The sequence below is a fragment of the Rhea pennata genome, chromosome 4 (genome assembly GCF_028389875.1).
Source record: "Rhea pennata isolate bPtePen1 chromosome 4, bPtePen1.pri, whole genome shotgun sequence".
In the NCBI taxonomy this organism is placed as follows: domain Eukaryota; kingdom Metazoa; phylum Chordata; class Aves; order Rheiformes; family Rheidae; genus Rhea; species Rhea pennata.
In genome coordinates, this window is record NC_084666.1 from 71,338,225 (window position 1) to 71,360,521 (window position 22,297).

Here is a 22,297-nt window from a genome sequence, read left to right on the forward strand (position 1 = left end):
CGCATTCAATTTTCCTTTAAGTTCCAGAACTTCAAAGGTGAACACAACCTCGCTAGGACAGATGGCAAGAAATGAGTCTAAAAGGGTTCATGGGTAGTACAAACTCATCTCCTGAATTTTCAGGATTTTCATTGCTGCAAAATGACTTCAACCTTAGCAAATTTACTAGATAAGTATAAAATGTTATTCACCTCTTAACTTGTATCAAGAAAAATTTCAAATTGCTAGGAATATACATTTATTTCAACAGCATTCGGATAAAATATCCCCAAGATTACTAAATCTTGAGCAGGTGAAACCCCAAACCTCAAATACACAAATTTGGGATTTTCTTTCTAAAGTGGAAAACAATCAGTAGACCATCATGGGAACCTCTCATTCCTTGACCAGTTCTGCACAGAAAATGGACTAGAATCATAGCTGAATACGCACACTAATAGTCAATATAGGCAGACTGATTTACAACAGCTAAGGAACTTAACCCAAATTACATGGCTTACCCTTGCAGACATTTTGATCCTGATAAAAACCCTCTCCACAGCCTTGCAGGCACTGTCCTTGATGCAATGCCAGAGGAAGGGAACAGGAGGTACAGTGGGTGGCCAAAGGTCCCTCACAAGTGGAGCACAAATCATGACAAGCTGATAAAGAGAAAGAGTACATGGAACTGAAATACTCCATTTATTCTGCTTGCAGAATAGGCAGCCAGTGTTGCTGGCTACAGTATCCTCCAGCCAACAACTGGCAGGATATTCGGCTATATGAACTAATGAGAGCAGAAGCACACAAGTATTAATAACTATAATAATAATATAGTATACTATAGTAATAATGACTCCCCTCACACACTGTTTTGAGTATGTATCTCAGTATGTATCATTACGCTTCACAAAGCAAAAAAGTTATTTAAAATAATCCGTCACAAGTGAACCAAAGAAATCAAAAATTGAAATTCCTTTTCCCACCCTCAATTTCACACTCTTAAAGTTCCCTCCTTACAAGAACACATCTGGGGAACAGAAGACAACATCTGGAGCGTGCCCTGAGAGCCATAAGAAAGATCATGCAAAGATGCCTATTACCTCTGCATCTTCCACTGCTGTCGGGAAAATATCCATCTGGGCACTCTGAAACGCATTTCCCATCATGTAACATCTTATCCGAAGCACAGGTTAAACATCTGGGTTGGTCTGAATAGCATGTTTCACAGGACTGGTCACAAGCTGCCAAAGACCACAGCTCATTAACTAAAAGCACTCACTAGGCAAAAAAAACAGCAGAGCCATTAACCTGGCTACATACATAAAGTAGCGTAAACCATGTCTTGTTCTTCCTTTGTCAGAAAGATATCTTTAAATGCGCTGCTCCAGCACAAGTAACCTTTCACACTTCCCTGCAGTACCTAGTGACATTCACAGAGGCAGACATGTGAGCGCTGACATGCATTCACTGCCCTGTTTCCCGTCGAGGCCACTGAGAAAAGTGCAGGTGCTGGGAGTGGGTCTATACCAGCACTCCCTCCACGCTGGCACAAGGGAGGCCACCCAGCCCGACTGCCTGCAGCAGCTTAGGGAGAGAAAGACTCTTACAAATCCCACCATTCTCCTGCTCCTGTAATGGGGCATCTGGGGAAAAAAGTTTGCATCCCCATGCCTGGCCACACCTGGATCTACCCTTAACAGCACCGAAGATTTCCATTTCTGAGTACAAGAGTGTGAAGGACCACGGATGGTCTCAAGGCTGCCTTATAAGCTTGTGTTTCCCAGTCTGCAGGGGACTTGCACTCAGTTTGGTCTGCACACCCTTCAGGTCTGAAAGGCTTTTCTTTCCACCAGCAGTGTTACCAGCTAGACTGCTGAGGTATGATTATATCAGCATCCTGAAACTCAACATACAAGCCTCTGTTTGCCTGTAATTTTTGCCTGTTGCTGGACTCAGTGGCATTTCAGGCTGAGACTACATATCAGCTTTGTATGGTGCAAAAGTACCATAGATATCTACATACAGACCAGACACTAAAACATCTTATTTTTCTTTACTAATTAAGATCTCTAATAGTTATCCAGTGAATCCAGAGACAAGTATGTACGTCCTGGGACATAAAAAAAAAAAAAAAAAAAAAAAAAAAAAAGAATCTCTGAAGTAAATAAGAGTGGGGTTTTTCTGTTCACCAGTGGTCTGTGAACAGAGAATATCATTATGAACACTTTCATGTGCGAAAATCATGTCATAAATCTTTACAGATCTTTGCAAAATAAGCCTCAGTCCTCAGGTTGTTCACAAAATGAAAGACAGGGAGAACATTGAGAAAGAATTTATCATTTTTTCCCTTCTTTTTTTCAAATCAGAATTTTGAGAGCGCAAATGCATCAAAAATCAATCATGATAATGTTTTCAATCAATTTTTGTGGTCTATATTACCCCTTGTATTCACTTCTGAAGCTAAATTACCTGTTATATGATAATCTGTTAAATGAGAGAAGCAGTATGAAACTGGCTTCCCTAGGTCAGTGGCATTACTGCTGCTCTATATTCAGAACGGCCAAGTATTTTACTTGTACAATTCTTGCTTATTTTCTCCAGTTGAGAGTTTCCCTTTAAAACAGGTTACAGGTCTCTGCCTGGGCATCAAAACGTGTGTTGTAGGTAGAAGTGGAAAAGCCTGAATTCTGGAGGTTCCTATGCAGCTTTGAGAAATCACTGGCATCTAAACAGAACTTCTTTCTCAACTAAAGATGTAAAATTTTAACTCTGCACACTTTGAAACACATGCTTATAGAATTTACTGGTGTAAACATCAACCAAAGCAAATGGAAACCTAGTCAGAAATCCAGCAAGAAGTGGCTGTAACAATTGTTTTCAACAGGCTCCAGGTATTAAGCCCTCTCTATCTTGCTGTGACTCAGAAAGACCTATATGAAAATAGGCAACCCATGCATCACTTCTACCAACCCTGCTAGACAGACTATCAAAGTAGCTGGAGCTGGCTGAAACACAGACCTGGCCCGCATAGCTGCGGCAAAATTTAGATTATTTATTTATTGAGGTTTTTTTCCCCTTCATGAGCTGCTTGACTTGGTCCTTAATTTCCTCCAGCCTTCCCTTCCCCTTCTTTTAACTAACCTTCTCAATTCCCAAGTCTCATCTGTTATGCAGGTATTAGTTACTGTGATGCTGAATTACAATACAATTTACAAAAACCTGCTGGCAAGGGCCATTTCTCTTGCTGCAGACAAATAGATTTGTCAAGCCCTCAGAAATATCTCAGTCATGCTTTCATGCTGTTCAGTGCGGGAAACAACCTTAAACCTTTCAGCATCTGATTAGCTTAAATGAATTAATAATCTTACAAGCAGCAGCTTTACCCATCCAATTATTTATGCACAAGGTGCCTCTGGCTTCTTAGACGTGAATAAAATCACAGCTGTAGCCTGGCTAAATGAAATATTGATTTCCTTTCTGCAGAGCATTCCTCAAACTTCTTGCAATTGGAGGAAGAAAAAACAACAACAACAAAAAAAAGTATTTACCGCTGCAGATTCCATCCTTCATGTAAAATCCCTGTCCACAACTGGCCACACATAGCCCTGCTTTCAGTATGTGTGATGTGTCTTTGCAGGATAAACAATTGTTCTCATCAGCTCCCCAGCAGGAGGAACAGGACTTGTGACAAGCTGTAGGAAAGAAAGCAAAGAATTAATGAATGATGAACTTCTAGGCGACTTTTCAAAATAAAGAGGTTGCAGGAATTCGCTTTTTTGCTATTTTCTTCCTTATATTTACAGGCATTTTCATTGCTTCAGTACTGCAAGCTTTTCAGTATGTCAGGAAAGGAAAAGAAAAAGACAGGAGGTTTGTTCATAACACTATTTAGTCCTGCTCCTCATGGTGCTAGGTGTTGTACAAGCACAAAGTAAAGGGAAGAGTAAAGAGTTCCTGTCACGCACTATTTAAAGATAAGCCTACAATCAGATCCTCAGAGTGACTACTGACATTAACAGCACTTCATGAACAAATAAAACATCAGACTGCAGGGCCGCAGTCAACATCTTGCAAAACTAAAGTAAGACCGCCGTCTCCTGAAAATCACTCCTTCTGTCCTTCCAAGACTCCGCACTGGAGTATGAGACCGTAGCTGCTGGCTGCTCCTGGCCAGGAAGGGCAGAAATCCTCACATACTCAGGCTCTGAAATTCCTGGGGACAAGTGGGCAGTGGGTCCCAGGTACCGTAGAGTGGAAGACTGCAAGTCTTTTCCCTTACATTGCCAGAGGAAAAGAAGGAACATTTTTTTTTTCCACCGAGTTTAGAAATCAGTTACGTTTCTCTTGAGGTGAGCCATGTATCATGGCTAGTGCACAGCGATGTTCTACCTGCTCCTGAGGCATACCACATTTTGTGACGCAGGCTGTAGAAACATCCCCTCTCGGGCATCTCGGCACAGAAACACGCAGCCAGAACAGAGTGATCCTCAAGTATGGTGACACGTTACAAGTAACTAATAACTATGTGGAGATCAGTTCTGCCTCTCCCCCAAAAATGTTGAATGAGCAGCCTTATAAAAAAACTGCTCAGCTGTGAGGGAAATTCAGCCCACACTGTGGTTAGTGTTTCTGGAATTTGTGCAGCAGACAAACATTAAATCCTGTGCTACCAGTGCTTGCATGAACTGTGCACATTACAGTTCTTAAAGCTACTAGATTTTTTTCTTGATTACACTCAAGTAGGTTCTAGACACATTCATAAATTTATTCTTTAGTAATGAGGCATGTACATGCTTACATTCCTAGACCACGGCAGGAGGAAGAAAATGGAACTTTATGACGTACGGCCTGTATCCATGAACACGTCTAAAGCTGCAGCCACCCAGGAAAAACTCTTCTGCAAGTAGTCTTAGCATAATAAGGAATCAGCAGACAAACCAGCAGCTCACTGGGGAAAGAAAACTCGTATGCTCTAGTAAGCTTAATTCACTTAACTCGGAACACATTTATGTATGAAAGTTACATGAACAAACATGTTCCAATGACAAAAAAAAATCCCTAAATGAGACAGTTCATCCTCTCCCCAATAGCAGGTGAGACAGAAAGTGTTTCTGTTCCAAGACCATGCCTAATGTATCAGGGCAAGGTGAACTAGCACAATGTCAACACCATCAAGTGCATGTAATTGTGGCTGAAGCAGAACACCACAAAAATCAGACATCCCATCCCAAAGTAAAGATTGTGCACACTTTTCTGTTCCAATCAATAATTTCCCTTGCTAATAAAAAGCCGCACCTCATTCCAGCTTGGATGATTCTCAGGGCATGCCCACACTTGCAAGTTAACTGCAGCATATGAGTTCATGCTGTAAATTCCTAAGTACTGAAATGTCCTCACTTCACCTTCCAGCCATGAGTGTTTTGCTCCTCTCTGAGCTCACTCTCATTTTTGACATCTTTTTAAGGGGGTGGATATCAGGGCTTGATCTGCTAATAATAAACCTTCCATAGCACAGCTTTGCCTCCTCAATGCTAACCTGCCTAAATATGTTAACATATCTGAGGATACTCACAGTACTGCAGTCCTCATGTCCTTGCTGAGCTGGTTATTTACAAAAATACTCAAGTCCTCTCCAGTGATACAGCACCTTTTCAGGACAGATTTCTGTCCCCGGCAGCCTGGCCTCTAGACTCTGTTTTTAAACAGACACTCTTGCATACAGCTGTATTAAAAATGCACGTGTGGCAAAAGCAAAGTCATTTGGGCAATTGTGCTTGGCTCTAAGGCTCTCCTATCTGCACTAAACCGGCTGCTCTTCAGTACTTCCTCACCTCAGTCTCCTCTCTCTCACAGCTGCCTCAAGATGTCCCTCCGCATAAGTCAGGATTACACCTTCAGCCCCCCAGCACCACATGTTTTGCTGGGTCTAGGTCTACCATAAACAATTCTCACGCTGGAAGATCTTCAGCATGGCTGTGCCTACCTCCCAGGCTCTTCTCTGGAGATGATGCCCAGCAGTACTGCCTCTGCCACAGTCTGCACCTACCATTCTGCTGGGCTTTTGTCACCGTTACCATCATTCTCCTCACCCGCAGCTTATCACAGAACAATCTTCCCTTCTGGCTTGCCTTCTCTTTAAGCTCTGGCCTTTCAAAGCCCTTCTATGGACACAAGGTTGTAGAGGTAACCAAGAAGTGGCCAGGCCAACCCAGCCTGCTTCCCCATTCTCCGCTGCAAAGTGAGACCCACTAAAAATGTTGCTTTAAACACAGCCAGCAAGAAAGAGAGAGAGACAAGAAGAAATGGAGCTTTAGGCAAGATGGGCTAAGAACATGCCCAGTGCCACACCTCTAGTGGGAAACCTGGAAGGTCTACACTCAAGCCAAGTATTCAAAAACTTCAAAATCCCCCTTCACTCCCTCTCTCCCGCTCCCAACAGGGTCTCATCAGCCTGTGACTATGATCCTGCAAAACCACTCGACGGTATCCCATAGTAAGGCAGCTGTTGCTTTAAAATTGCATATCTTCTTAGATGGAGGATGCCTTCTACGGTCTCTAAGAGTTTGAAAGGCTACGGTGAGAGAAATAAAGATGAAGTACAACCTACCAGAGGTCACCAGGCTTTCTGAGAAGTTGCAATGAATTTGCCAGAACATTATGAAACGGAGACTCTCTGCAATCAAAGCTAATGGACAGGAGAGCAGAGAGGGACAGAAAGGGAGGGCATTTAAGTAGCAGGGCTTGGAAGAGAGAAGGGAAAGGAGAAAGACTGTAATCAGATTTTTAGCAAATCAGGCATGTTTAGCATTTGGAAGCAGAGCAAATGACTCAAAGTACAGGACAGGTGACAATCTCCTCAGGTGGGTCAATGATAAAAGTATCTGTGGCAAGAGACCCAGCTCAGAGGCACTGCTCCAATCATTAGGTCTACCCTGGGAACAGGCTCCAGTGACACAGTCATTTCTGCATGCAGGGCAGCAAGTACCTTCAGGAGTTATCAACTGCTGGTCTCCAGATGACAAACACACACAGCCCATTCATGTTCCTACAGATACAATCCTTCACTTCTTGTGCCTGCTGCGACAAGCACCAGGCAATTTATTTTCACATGTCTTGAGGATTGTTTTGTTGTTATATCCAGCAGCTACTGAGTCCCAGACAGTATCTCTGCTCTGTTTGCTATCAGGAGGTCTAAGCACAGCTGGAGTTACAAGCAAGAGACTGCCACCCCTAGGATTAGGATCTTGTGGCTGGGGCACATGTTCCTGCCCTCTGTTTGCACGCACACACACACACACACACACACCTGCCTGCAAAAGTTTTGGCTCTTTAAGCACTGGACCATTGCCAGGCTCAATGGTTGCTCTTTCCCCAGCCACTCCCCAACTCCACTGAAAAAGAAGGGGAAAAAATAAGTATTCATTGGGCCACTGTCAGCTGAAATGTCTTTGTCTGCAGCAACTAAGTGGATGCCTGAAAATAAATCAGCAGAAGTAACTGCATTGCCAGGAAACTGTGTTTTCTCCTTTTCTTGCTATTTTCAGTTCAGAGTTGGGAAGGGCCATTTTGTACTCTCTCCTCAGTTCAACTGGACATGAAGTTCCTGTAGCCTAATCAGACACTGTTGTTGAATGAAAGATGTTCAAAAGAATACATTTGGCCTTCCAGTTTCAATAGGATGCACAGTTACTCTGCCTCAGCTGACATGAGGGCATTCACTAAGCTGCAATCACACATCTTTCCAGAAAATCAATGCTAAACAGACTAAACTTCCAGGGTCTCCCTTCTTGGTTGAAGCAGGAACACCTCAAAGCTCGTGAACCAAAGGGCCTCTCTCTCTGCTCTGTTACTCAGGAATTCCAGGTGTAAAAACTAAGAGTTGCACAGAAGTGACAGAGGCCTGGTGCTTTTAGAAGACAGGAGTTCCTGTAAGGGCACATTCCCTTTGGCAAAAGGGCGCATGCAGGCATCAGAGTCTGCAGTCTGCTGCATCCCAGACTACCCCGAGGGCCCCAAATCACTGGTCACTCTGGCATAACCAACACATTTCATTACAGCACTCAGACACGAAGCACGGTGCCAGGTATGAGCAACGAGTGCTTTCCACATGCTCTGCCTTTTTGTTCTATCACGAATGACCAAAACCAACAAAAGCTGCACTTACCAAGCTCTCTCTTATTTGCATCAGCAATGTTCACAGGCCTGACGAAAGCAGAGGAAGGCCAGCGCAAAGCGCCTCACAGAACACCATGAGAAGCTGTTGCCTGGCTTTCAGAAAGCACAGATGGGTTCCAACAGCTCTACCTATGCTGTGTGGCAGCAGAAACCACCTCTAACATGTCCTCCTCACTGCAAGCTGGGCAAGCTCAGCTTAGTCATATTCAGTCATTCATTCTCAAGGTAAGCCTCTGCAGCCGGGATACAGCAGAGAAAAACAACAGGGCATGAACAGAAACTCAAGCGCTTTGCTACAGAGTGAGCTGGGTCTGTTATTGTCAGGTTACTCATTTCAATACTCACACTTCAGGAGATCAAAGCAGAAACACTTGCATTCTGCCTAAGCTTTTGAATAATCCTGAAAACATAAATAATTAAGTTGGAAAAATGCAGTGAAAGCACTGAAAACTCCAAGTCCTTTGAGCCCTTTTGTTTTACATGGCAGATATCTTCCCCTCCACCTTCACTTTGCTTTGGCATTTTTTTCTTAACTGTTTACGTGGCCCACTTCTGGCAAGGAAGATTTCATTACTCTGCCCAAAGCAGAATTCCAACCGACCCATGATTATTAAACACACTGGTATGTACCTGAACTGCCACCTTTTATCCTCAAATCTCAATCTTTCTTTTAATGGTTTCAATACTTTACAGAATGGAGGGTTGGGGAGAGCAATAACCCTGGTGTAAGAGCAGAATTGTGAAAAGAACAAAAACAACTTCATTCCAAAATTCAAATTAGATTCAATCAGACCAGATGTTATAAAAAATGAACAAAAGATGAATTCATTGTGTTTTGTTGTTGCAATATAGACAACAGTGTCTCAACAACAGGACGGATTAAGTAACCAGTTCTTACAGGTCTTTTTCAATTGCAAAGCAATTCCTCAAGAGATTGTGTTAATTATTATAGTTCCAACAAACTATCTCATTCATCCTTTCTGTTATTGTGGAACATACTTACCATAAATGTTAAAAACTGTTATGAGAAAAATATCCCTCAACAGTTTAAAGCCAGTTTGGACAAACAGATTACACATTTGTAAAATGGAGAGTGTACAAAGAAAGGCTGAATGAAAATGAATTATGGTCTGTGTCTGAAATTTAAGGCTTTCTCCACTGGTTTTATTTTATGCAGAAAATGCAGCCAGGCAGAACTAAAACAAATTGGTTTAATTCCCTTGAGGAAACAGGAACAAATTTTCCCAGCAACTTTCAGCTACAACCATGCGTGACTGCAAATTCGAATGGAATGTACAATCACTAATCCACAAACCAGTAATAAAATGAAATGTTAGCCTTTCTCCCTACTTCAGCAGTACATGGGGACTGCCAGTTAAAACTCCAGGAGCAGGTGGAAAGGAAATGGTAAAATAAAACCAAATGAAGTAGATGATTATTTGATACTTAACACTATAAATTTGTCTGGACCAGGTCTCTCTCTTCTATTTATATACACACAATAGGGCCCTAGTCTATGCTGCCAGAAGGCAGAGGTTTTCAAAGCTTCAAAACCTGAAACAAATAGTCAGCTTGTCAAGGCAAACCATATTAGAAAAGGAGACTGGACTTAGAATCTGAAGTGTTTTCTCCTGAAATCTGCCAAAAGCCCTAATTTTAGGCAGAAAGGCTGGTTCTAAAGAAATTAAAGCAATGGCTCAAAAAGTTAAGCCTATGCTCCGGTCCTTTGTTGAATTAGGGCTGCAGAAAGATTTCAAAGCCACCTAAAAAGGCCAACTTTAAAGTTAATGCTTTTCTCCTCTTGAAGAAAACAATAAAACTGTCAGGAGAAAAAAGCAGCTACCAGTTTGGAGGAAGTACAAATATCCCAAAGGAGTCGAGGAAGCTCATAAAAACACTGTCATAGTTCCATCAAAAAGAAACCTGTAACTTTCCAATCTTAATCTCAGGCTCTGAAGTCACAAAGGTATAAGATTTAGACACATCTCAGTTTTGTGTGGAATTACTAATTTACATTGTACGTATTTCTCCTGAGAACAGCTAGCCCAATCAACTTTTGGGAAGAGAGCACTGTATGAAGGAAATAAATGGCAAAACAAAGAGGAAAACATCAAAAAAGTATTTTCTGTGATTGTTTTCTGGCTCCAACTCCCCATCTCTCCTAGTAATTCTCCAAAAATGTCAAAGTACTGTCTCTTCAGAGGTCTGCCATTAGCAGCTGCAGCTTAGTGCACACTGAACTCAAAGAAAACCCCAATGGTTCAGATTGCTGGGCATGGTTCAGGGTCTTGTATCCTTAGTAAAATAAGCACATATATCCTGCGCTACCATGCACTTCAATATCACAAAATACACAGTTGCATTTCCAAAAGGGAATTTTGAATGGAAAGAAGACAGTGGCGAAAAACTAGAACTATGTCATTAAAGAGCAGAAACTTGTAGTTCAACAGAAATGATCTGCTGAGGAATTTTAATGAATATTCCTCCAACCAGCAATCAGTTTTACACAGTATGACTTCGTTCCTCTGTTCACTCTTTGCTTTACTCTATGGTAAACATTAACGCCTATGTCAACAGCAGATCCCTCAACTGAGGGTATATATATCTAAGAGACTGGGTACAGCTTTGTCTGCTCTCTTGTTTTTGCAAGTATCACAAAGTCTTTTTGTTTTTTTGAGTTACCTGCACAAAGGAGCTGATCCTGAAAGAACCCCCGCCCACATGAAGTCACACACTGCCCATTCTTCAGCAGCAGGGATGCTTGGCATGAGGAGCACTCAAATCCATTGGTACAGGCTGAACATGTTTCATTGCAGGCTTCCGACAAAAAGCAAAGAAAAACAAAGGAGCATTAATGCCAAATATCTGGAGACAGCAAGACTCCCCTGCTTTGATAAAATGAAACAGTCCATGGAGTATCTCTGTTCAGTTCGTCTGAGTCTGGTCCCCCTACTACCTTTCATGAAGTATTTTTTTTTCCCCGATATGAGATCAAAAATTCGAGAATCTACATTTTCTGGTGACTGCCATCTGAAACCTCTTAAAGTCGTAAGCCTATGGTTACTATGTAGTATTTGCCTGAATGCTTTTCCAAACAGAGCCTGATGATGTGCTTTCAACAGCAATGTGAGACTGCAGGAAGCAAACTAGGGGGCAACTCGGACAGCAAGTCTGTGGGATCCTACAAACAAAAGCACAGCAGGCCAGGGGAAAGAGTCATCTGGCAAGACAAAGTCCCTTGCAGGGCTGACCTAAGCAAGTCCCTGCATCCTGGTAGAAGCCTGATTCACATGTCTCCACACAGCGTCCGTTCTGCAGCTGCCTCCTTGCATCACGGCAGACGTTACAGTGATCAAAGGACTGAGAGCAGGTCAAACAGTCCGGGTGGCACTCAACTGTCACAAAGAAAAGACATAAAGGCAAAAACATCAGCAGTGCTTTCAGCCAGGAAGGTAGAAAACAATGCACACTCAAAAACCAAAGTAAAATTCATTACTGGCTTCTGTAGGCAGCTCAGGGTACATTGGTTTTGGAGTGTTTTTCTTTTAAAATAGCATGAAAAGACTTAAATATTATATTGCTGCATTCTAGTATATTGGAAAGGTATTGTATTGTCTATTGATAAAAAGGATATTCATTGTCCACACTGTTTCTCAGCAGTAAAAATTTTAAGTCATCTGGAATTAATGGCCCAGAACAACCTGATTTTGAGTTTCCTTTAGTCACATCCTGCAATGAAGAGAAAAGCATGCCCACATCAGGTCAGAGTGCAGGTGGCAGATTCTGCCCCCCTTCCTGCAGTCAAAAGTTCTGTGTCATAGTGCTGTAACAAGGTATTTCATGACCACAGATACTTTCTCAAATAGCACAGCTGGTCTCTCTACAGAGGACAGGAGAGGGACTAAATCTTTAATGCTGAGTTACTTTCGCTTGCTGGAATAAAAGCTGTCTGTTCCTCCCTGAAGAGTCAGCAAAAAGGATTCAGATTCTAAAAACTCTCCTTCATTTACACTAAAAAAATCTGTAAGTTTCCAAAGAGGTTCTCCGAAGGGAGGAAAACAGAAGTTATAGAAAACAGACAGTTAAGGTTAACAACAAATCCAAAATGAAGAACAGCAGAAATGAATAGGAGGTTCTGTCTCTAACCATTTCTTTCCACTAATTTTCCAAAGCAGCTCATCCTTACTGCTTAACAATGAACTGACTGCTCAGAGGTACAGAATGGGTAATTTTTCATAAGTAGGGGAAAACTCCCTCAGCTCCACTCCAAACACTCTCAGCAAGAAGGCACAGTTGCTGGTTTTCATGCGACTACAGCTATGTTTAGGGTTAGATGCTCTATACTGAGAATGAATAGGTTCTTCCTGTATGCTTCTTCCAGTATATCTGTGCGAAGAAGCAAATGATTTTTACTGGCTTTAAGGAAACAGATGCATTAAGCACTAGCGTCTCCCTCCTCCCGTAATTTTAGAAAGTGGAGATCAGTTCTGCAAAATAATCTAGCAAGCTTTAGGCTTACAGATTAAGCAGGTTGAATTTTGCATTTGTTTCTCTGTTCTGCATTGGAGGGGATGAGAGGGAGGTAATTTCAGTAAAAGAAATTTCCATTTACCTTTTACAACACAGAAACACAGGTTTAGCTCTGTATGTCCAATATAATGACTTCAAAACTTATATTTTCCAAAGTGCTACTACTCTAGAACAGGTTGGGTTCTCAAGAGTAACCAGCATGCAGTGGCATCTCTTGATAAGAGAACAGATATGTGCTGAGAGCACTTTATAATCTATCCTCTCCTCAGCAGTCTGTATAGAAGCTGTTCTCTTTTGAAAATCCAGAACAATTTTGTCTAAACTGTCCAAACCCCATTTTCCTCACTTTTCAATTTGTAATGGTTTGCATTTTTTTTTTTTTAGCATTTAATAAATAACAAGCTTTAAAACATTACTACGGTAAGTGCACCAAGCCACCGCTGCAAATCACAGCATAATTAAACAACGAAACTATTTTCTTTTTACTGAAATAAACCATTAACTGGGGCACTCTGATAAAACCAAAGTTAGAGGAATGCAGCAAGAACAGCTACCAATAGAAAAAAATAGCAAATCACAGAAAAAGCCTATCAACTATAAAATGTAAATGAAGAAGAATGACAACATCCTGGAGAAAAATGAATTTATATGCAAAGTTAACACATAGCTAAGGCTATTCTAATCTCTCCCAATAATTATTAACTGGCAGTCATTCAGCCCCAGGTGAGCTTGTGGCATGAACAGTGAAAGCAGGTTCTTTCTCTTCCCCCTTCCCAAGAAATAATCATGAACTCATAAACTCCAGAAACCTCATTAAGATTCAGCAAGTAGCAACCTTCTGCCTTAGAAAACTTATGTTGGGAAAAAAAAAAAAAGGAAAAAACAGCACAAAACATTTCCAGAGACTTTTCCCAAAGGAAAGCTATGAAGGGTATGATCTAAACCAAGGGAAGTCAGCAGCAGCCTTTGGATGGAGTCCTAAACCTCTCCTGAAATCCTAACTAAATTATATGGGAACCAGTTAATTTGCAACTGCAAAGGGAATGAAGTAAAGACAAGTTAAAATTTAATGCAGGTGTCAGAACAGCGCTGATCAAACCAGGGAAAGGAAGGCCGCAAGGTTCCCAGAACACGACCCGTGCCAGAGGCGTATGCAACGCGCTCCCACCCAACCCAAGCGACGGCAAGAGGCGGCGGTCTCTGCGCTTGTACCTGGCTCGCAGCGGGGGCAGCACTCCCCCTCTACCTCCACAGCTAGGCTGCCCAGCGGGCAAGGCGGGCAAGAGCGCTGGAAGCAGACCACCTCTGCATCCCGGCATTCACATTCTCTGCACAGCTCCTCTCTCCACGTCTCTCCATCCTGCACAGGACAACACCAAACGGCCAGCATTAGTACTCTGCTCCTCCAGCACAGCTGCCAAGCTCTGCCGTCAGGCCGACTCCAGATTTTACTTTGGGCAACAGACACCTGGTTTGCCAACAAGCAAGAACTTCCCATTGTTTATTGCTTCAATATTAAATTATTTTGCACAAACAAGGTATTTTTCCCATGCAGAGAAATCTCCAGATAAACTCAGAGACTACATCAGTACTAGCAGTAAACATTACTGGGTCTTTCTCAGCACTGACTCCCACTGACACGGGACTGCCCAACTCTGTATGACTAACCCTCTTGCCTTGCAAAACCAGACAGGCTGCAAAGGGTCCTTGGCCTGTGGCAGCTCCTGAATACATTTTCACAACACTCCCTCCAAAATGGGGTGCTTTTTTAGGTAGCAGCACATACCTTCTGCTTCTTCACCTACTTTCATCTTCTCTAACACAAATCATTGTCTCATATGTCAAAATTCTGCTGCCTCACTTGTTTTGCTTCTTTTTCACAGCCCAGTAACAACTGTTTAAAACTGCTTTGTATCTGAATGATACCTTTTATTTGTTCTGAATTTATGTATTTGCAGTTCTGGATTTATATGTTTGTATAATGACGTACTGGGTCATTATAACCTTCTCCTCCGCTACAATTCATCTCATCTATCTGTCAAACTTTAAATCTCTTTCTAACCTTTGATAGCATTTTACACCCTATCCTCCTTTCTTTTGCTGCTTTATTTTCCATCACCAAGCACTGGCTGACATACCATGCAAATACTAGCAGACTGAACCCTCTGCTTTCTTGAAAAGCTAGCCCTCCTGTCTGACCTTTCTACTTTTACAAGTTAGTGGAGGGGAGACGTCTCTCACTCACTGTCTCCCCACTGCCTGCTGCAATCAGCATCCCCAGGTCTCCTCTGAAGGGACCAGAACAAGCTCTCAACCACTGAGCCTCTGCTGGTTCCTTTTGAGGAATTTCAAAGGCAGAAAAAAGTCAGCTGGCATTTTAAATGCTCAAGAAGCTTTCTTGCCAGTTCCTCTCTCAAAAAGGATGAAGAACAAACAGGAATAAACCAGACATCTTAATCTGTTTTACCTCACTTGGCTCAGAGAAAGAGATCTAAGGAAGGAAAGGGAGGTATTATCATTAGGATTAAAATAATAATAATAATAAAAACAGCATTGAACTTCCCATTTCCAATGCATGTTGGCAAACAGCAGCCATCAGTACTTGTACTCATCTGTCAGTGCAATGAAAAGTCCAATACTGGTATATTTCAACCAAGAAATCCAACACTTCCTTTTTCTTTAACTTGAGAAGGAAAGTTCCTTGAAAATATTCATAAAATAAGGCACTCCTGCTGCAGTGAGAATAATAATCAGTGGAATACATAATCAGAAGGCTATACTTCGCCTTTGCTTTGTAGCCCCTAATGTATAGTATGAAAGTGAGGCATCTTAAATGCCCATGAGGTGCACAGGAAACCAATGGGTATGTGTATTAAATATTAAGAGGAACAATTGATTACATGACACAGAAGAAGGTAAGGCAAACAAATTCTGAAGCAGATGTACACGTTATAAACAAGTGTGTTTGGTAAATTCTAAAAGCAGTCTGGAGATTGCTTCAGCGGTTTGTTCTTCTACCACACTTGCAAATAATATCCTTTTCAGAACTGGAGAGGGAGAGCCACTTCTCCAAAACTTTATGAGCAGCACTCTCTACGTGCTCCAAAAGTACCAGGATACTCACTTCTTTGGTATGTTCTCTGTAAATACAGTAACTGTTACTTGAAATACATTCAGGACAGCACTTCCCATTTAAGTGAATTAATTCTTCACCCTGTGAAGAGAAAGGTTGCAGCAATTCAGATGGAATCAACACACCAAAGTACTGTGGAATGCAGAGACAGAACCGCTCTTGCCCTGGAATGCAATCTTCAATATCTAATTTCACCTTATCTCCTCTGTATCCTACTTCATCTCTATCTGTACGGCCTAAAAAATGTGCTTAATTAACACTGTAGTTGCAGAACAAACCTCAGAAAAGGTCAGGGAATTCAGTAATAAGGCCATTGCTTCATCCCTAAATCCTGCACAGAAAGAACCCTCTGGAACAGTCCACTGAAAATACAGAGAACAGGAATATTATTTTTACTATGAATTTCCAGGACTTTTTCGGCTGTCATCGCCAAGTCAATGAATGGAAGCTTACCTTCATTTTCAACGTTTTACTTTTTCCTAAGACAAAAGGCCAAAAATGTTCATGACAAATTTCAAAGCACATGTTCTATTTATCCCAGATGAAAAAAGCCTGATCTTTGTTGCAGCTCCACAGAATTTACTGAAAATACTTTGGATTGAAGATAAGAATTTTTAACAGGGTAACGGAATGAAGTGCTCTAACTGGTCACAAATTTTTGTGCCTAAGCGGAAGCTGAACATTTATGAAAAAGGGAAGCTCTGTCTTAAGAAGCCAACAAACAAAAAGAAATAGCTTCAATGTCTTGACAAAATTCTCATGCATGCTAAACACAGGCAGAAAACATCACAGTAACAAAAGTTACAAATGAATAACTAAATTAGCTATTTTGGCACTGGTTAAATTTTTCTGGCACCGAGCACTGGTTAAATCTTTCCCCATTAAACGTCAGTGCCAACGCTCATCTCAAATCTCAGGGTGATTATTTATTTATCACAAAGCAGAGAAGTCACAACAGGTTTTTAACTGTCTGCAAGGGGCTCATATACCCAATGAAGTCGCATAGCTTTTATTCGTTTCCATTTCGGCACGTGGCTACCTTCTTTGGGGGGCTCACAAAATTCAGCTAAGTGCCAACTTTACCCAGTCACTTTGCTGACTCACACCACCGGAGCATCTATTCCAATACTGTCACTCCAGGATATTTTTTGCTATTCTGCTTTAGTGCATCTAGAAGTTTGTATATGTAAACTCTTCTATACCTACACAGTACAGTAACAACCTCAGCTGCTCTTTATTTAGCTTAGGCAAAACAGCTAATCCAGGCCGTACTTGGGCAACTCTCATACGTTTCTGGGAATAGGTAAGAGAGCAAAGACCATATGGTTTTTACTCATCTAGGACCACGTACAGCCTAAACCTTTCTTTGCTGGTTCTATACAGTTTTGCTACTTAAACCATTACTTCAAAATGCTGTTGGCTGTGGTTGGATCTCATGTCGCTACTATGTACTGTAAAATCTCCCATTCCCATCTGGGCCGACATCCCCCCAACACACACACACACACACACACTGTAGGAGAACAGTTAGGCATGGAACATGGCACTCTCAGCCAGAAGGAAATGCAACTACACTGCTCTGCCAAGACTCAGGAGAGAGAGAGACTGCGAGACAATCAGGCTACTCATGGCTGTTCTGAAGAAAGATTACTCATCACACTGCAGGTTGAGAATGTTGTAAGGCGGTGATGGGCTGGAAGGCAAAAATTGGGAAAAAAACAGGCTATGTAAGTATCTCTCATGCTCATACATAGCTACATCCACATGCACCAGCCACAACTCTCAACCTCCTAGCTCTGCTTCTTCATAATTTCAGAGTAACTTCCACAGGCTGCTGATCATATGTTAGTCACACAGCATCCTGCAGTATCAGCTTTACTGACCCTGCAGTTGCTGGGGTCAACAGGGCTGTGTCTAGAGCAGGCAAGCAAGGCACCACCAGGGGCGTCCCGTCCACCAGGTAGGCTGCGGCTGCCCCTCCTCGCACCCATGACCCATCCTCCTCAGTCATATCTGAACAGTCACGAGGGCGCATTCTTTGCAGAGGTTTTGGGAAGTGGGCCAGTAGGACTATGCGATGCTTTGGCAGCTTGAGTAGGCTTGGTTAAGCACACCTACTTCAACATCCCAAGCCTGCCACATAACTTCCACTCCTAGTTCATCAGAACCTCCTGTTTTTTTGTTTTTTTTTTTTTTTTTTTTTTTTTTAAGATTAGCTCAGAATCACCACAGACACTTTCATTCTTGGTTGCTGGCCAGGTTTGTCTGAAAGGGTTTAAAAGCTAAGCCTTTGCCCTATCCTCATGTAATACTGCTATACTATGTCAAGCTGTCCACAATTTGCAGTTTAAATCTGTGGCCTCATTACACTTTGAATAGGACTATGTGACCAGAAAATTAATAATGCCTTAATGAAGAGATTAATCTAAATGCTTCTAGCTTTATCTCAGCTCTGATTTATTGATGCAGGTGCCTATAAACAAGACCTGCAACTCAAAGAGAAAAAGAGAAAAGAAAAAGAAAATAATTTATATGCTTTTTTGAGTAAATATTTATTACATTAATTTAATGTGCACCTTGTACTATTGAGCTAAACTATGACTGCAACTGTCTTGAGGAAGCCAGTTTATCTTGAGGGAAGCCATGCAGGATTATAAATCCTTGGGCAAATATCTTTAATCAGGTGCTTTCCCTCTGCTGTCCTCCCAGTCATCATATTTCATTGAATTCAGAATAGCAGCCACTTGTACCCTGAAAAATAATAACACTTTTTTAGATGCTCAGCCTTCAGACTGGTTGGTTACCTTTGACAGCCCAAGCCTGGAAAAAAAGTGCACAAGAGATAAAGCTGCTTTTGACCGCCACTCTGTTTTTAACTCTACATGTAAACATCTTCAGCTGTTGTCCTGCAAGATATTCCGAGCTTTTCTGAATAATGGATTCCTCATCAGAACCCAAGGCATGAATATGAATATTAAATCATTCTCCCTACCGAGCCATGACAGCATGCCATCATCATTAGTGTAAATGATCCAATTTACAGCCATAAGCATGCAAGAAGCTGACTAAAACAGATGGAAGTGCACAAGATTTTATGAATGTCATGACTTCCATCCAGCAAAATCTCTCCATAAAGTTTAAGATTATATGAACATCAGGAGTAGCACACCCAGTTGCAAGAGTCTGCATTTTTGTTATTTAGAAGGCACAAACACAGATGAACTAGCATACACTTCTATTCCTACATACATTGCCTCTGCATGATGTATCATTTGAGATTGTGCATGTGGATTCTAACTTTCTGGAACAGCCACTGAAACAATCTAATCTGGTGAAACCATTATGTGCAGCACGTTAATTTTTACTGGAACTCAGTCACAATACAATGGTGCTAGTACATGAGATTTATCATGCAAGCAGAGTCACCAGAAAAGCACTTGTCAGTAAGAAAGAAACCTTAGAAAGCTACAATTCCTTCTCTTCTCTTCACTGACTCTGTGGAGTAGTTGTGATAAAACAGATATTGGCCTATTGATTAAAACAGATGCAGTGACAAAACAGAAGTTTTGTTCCACTGCAAAAAGCTAATTCAAACTAATTGTTATATACAACAAACAAAGTAAGTGTGTGTGTTGCGGGGAGGAGGGAAGAGGGAAAAACATTCAACCCTATCTAATGCCTTTTCCATATTCATGGAAACAACTTGTCAGAGGATTTCATTTTGGAGTAAACCACACCGGGAATCATAACATGCCTTACCAGTTTCACTTCCATGCTCAGAACGGCATGGAAAAGATAGAGTAAAGTGGAACACTGCCTTCCACAACAGTGTGGGAGCAGCGTGGGAGGCAATCCACATAAAATTAGTAACTGGCTTTCTTCACAGCACAAGTCCACTGAGCAGCCAACCTTGCATGGGAAAATCCAAAGCTTACTCATCTTTTCTGTGAGTGCTTTCAAGGTAATTGTACAAAACAAGCCACTAGAGAAAAGCAGGTTCTTTGAGTGTCTCAAGACATTAGTCAAGAGAGAAGGAAAAAAAAGGAGGGAATGAGGGATCAGAGGACTTGAGAGATGTATTTTGAAAGGAAAAACCTTTCTTACCTTGGCACACTCCACTTTGGCGCACACTGCTTTCTGGCAAGTAACTTGCCCTCCACCACACATGCAGAAGTCACAGCGAGTACTATTCCACATCTCACTGTGGTACCTGACGGTGCCATCATAGAAGCAATTTCCCTTGGCAGAGACACATTCCTCACAGCACTTCCCAGAACGCTGCACTTTTTTTTCCCCCTACAAAATGTCAATGATTATTGAGCAGGACTCTCTGAACCCTTTCAAAAGGGCAGACTGACACATGCAGACAGGGTATCGGAGCTGAATGATTTTTAACTACCTTCTCGCATGCAATCAAGTCACACGTCTCTCTTAGACATTTGACTTCCCCTCGGTGACAGGTACATGTAGTACAGGCATTTTTTTTCCACTGTTCACCATGCTATTCAAAAAGAACACGAGATGTATACAATTGTTAAACATCCTTCATAGATAGCCAAATTATCTCCAGAAATCTGTGCTTCCTATTGATGAACATAATCATTTCTTCTGCAGGTCTGTATGCAAGAGCAAACTTCTCTTTAAAAAATGCTTGTAACTGTATAATCAGCAACATAAAGAAAAAATAAGAGGTCTGGATGACAGAGGTATGCATTTCTCATTAATTGTTAGCTAGTGACATCAGTGAGGCCCTAACTGACATTATTAGCAAAAAATAATAGTTAACAGTAAACCCCACATACACATGTATTCATTAAATAATACATTAAATTAACTCCAGGTGCTTTCCTCCTTCAAAGAAAGTGTGAAAAGAAAGTGCCTAATCTGCTTCATCCTGCAAACTTCTTTTCTGTTTGCCAGTAAGTTCTTATCTAGTTTTAATTTCTTTCAACTCTTCTGGCTTTTCAGAAAGGAAAAAAAACAAACAAAAACAAAAAAACCCAACTGTCATACTAAGCTGTCAGTGCCAGCAGAAAGTCAGATGTTATGGAGAAGGAAAGATAGATGTGCCAGAACTTGTGTACAGCTGGCTTTTGGTGTGGCTTATCAAAGGTTACCTGGTACACTCTTCCTGATACGGAGCACGGTTTTGGAATACATTCTGGGCAGCATTTTCCAGGAGACATTATCCTAACTTCATCCTAAATAGAAAGCAGAAGACAAACAGAATAAGAGTAGGAATAGTAAAGATAGGGCTCAGCATCACTGCCTGGAATTTCAGGCATTCTACATCTGTGTGATAACCCACAATCCCTCAAGACTGGATTTTGGCTCCAGTATCTGGGGCCATCTTCTCACTATAAGATCAATGTGGAAGGCTAGAAATAAAAACATTCCCTACATCTCTTTCTTTAGGCTTCTTTGGATGGCAACCAAGGCCCAGATACACAGACACAGATAAAGACACACAACACAAAGACAAAAAATATATACACAAATATATTCAGACATACAGAGAACATATACATAAAGCTACAAAGAGACGCACACTAAAAAATAAGATTGTGGAGAGACAGACTCCTCCTTTCTGGTACTGCCATATTTTCAGGCTTTGAATGTGTAATTTACACTCATCATCTCAGGAGTGCTGTACACAGGTATTTGCACTGTTTAAGTTAAAATCATGCAGCGTAACTGTCTGCACAGGTGTTAAATTATGCTTAAAACTGCATTAGTTTAAACTTTTTCATGACTGATATAAGTTACACCGGAATAGCCTAGCAGTTCACATCAATATAGGAGTTCCTGCATGGCTCAGCTCCATTGGTCCCAAATGTGTATATAATTTAACTGCTACATTTTCACATACATCCATTGATTTGTAATGTGCATAGCATCATTCACCAACACCTCCCTCCAGCCACATCGAAATCAACAGAAGACTGACCTGTGGACTGAAAATCATGCAGAAATGCCAACCACTATAATTTCATCTGCTTTGTTAGTGCAAATCACTAGTTTTCAAAGAAAGAGTGGAAGCCTTTGTATAAAAGTTGTCAACCACGGACTTCCCAGTAGAGTTAAAAGAACTTTTTCAGGGATTTTGTTGGGACAGCATAATGGAGCCTTCCTTTTGGCTCTGATGACTGCTTATTAGGCAGAGATAACCGGCAGCAAAACTCCCTAGAAACAAGCAAGCAAGTAGTGCGAGCTGAAACTGCCAGATATTCATTTAATTTTGCAGTGGAAGCAGCAAGCACACTGGGCAGACTTGACAAGCTTGCATGTTCAGAGAAAAAATATCCACAGAAAGTGTATTCTTCACTCTCGGCTTTTTTCATGATATCTTGGCACCGAGTTAAAAGTGAGGACTTGCCCTGCCCCTCAACTCCTCTTCTCCTATAGTTGACATATTCAGGTGCCCTCCTGTAACAAGCATTTTTGAACTTGTGTCTCCTCAGCATCCAGAAAAGGGCA

The 22,297-nt window shown here is 41.5% G+C and overlaps 1 protein-coding gene across 1 annotated transcript in view; it reads right to left on the bottom strand.

The window, feature by feature from the left end:
* FRAS1 (Fraser extracellular matrix complex subunit 1) overlaps nt 1–22,297 on the bottom strand; it is a 179,668-nt gene that overhangs the window by 84,975 nt on the left and 72,396 nt on the right. The window contains exons 7-16 of the mRNA XM_062574968.1: nt 20,938–21,021; nt 20,220–20,321; nt 19,925–20,116; nt 15,812–15,901; nt 13,900–14,047; nt 11,409–11,552; nt 10,840–10,974; nt 3,531–3,674; nt 1,083–1,223; nt 501–641 (exon numbers count right to left, since the gene is read on the bottom strand). Coding sequence (XP_062430952.1) covers nt 501–641; nt 1,083–1,223; nt 3,531–3,674; nt 10,840–10,974; nt 11,409–11,552; nt 13,900–14,047; nt 15,812–15,901; nt 19,925–20,116; nt 20,220–20,321; nt 20,938–21,021 — 1,321 coding nt within the window. The remainder of the gene's footprint in view (nt 1–500; nt 642–1,082; nt 1,224–3,530; nt 3,675–10,839; nt 10,975–11,408; nt 11,553–13,899; nt 14,048–15,811; nt 15,902–19,924; nt 20,117–20,219; nt 20,322–20,937; nt 21,022–22,297) is intronic.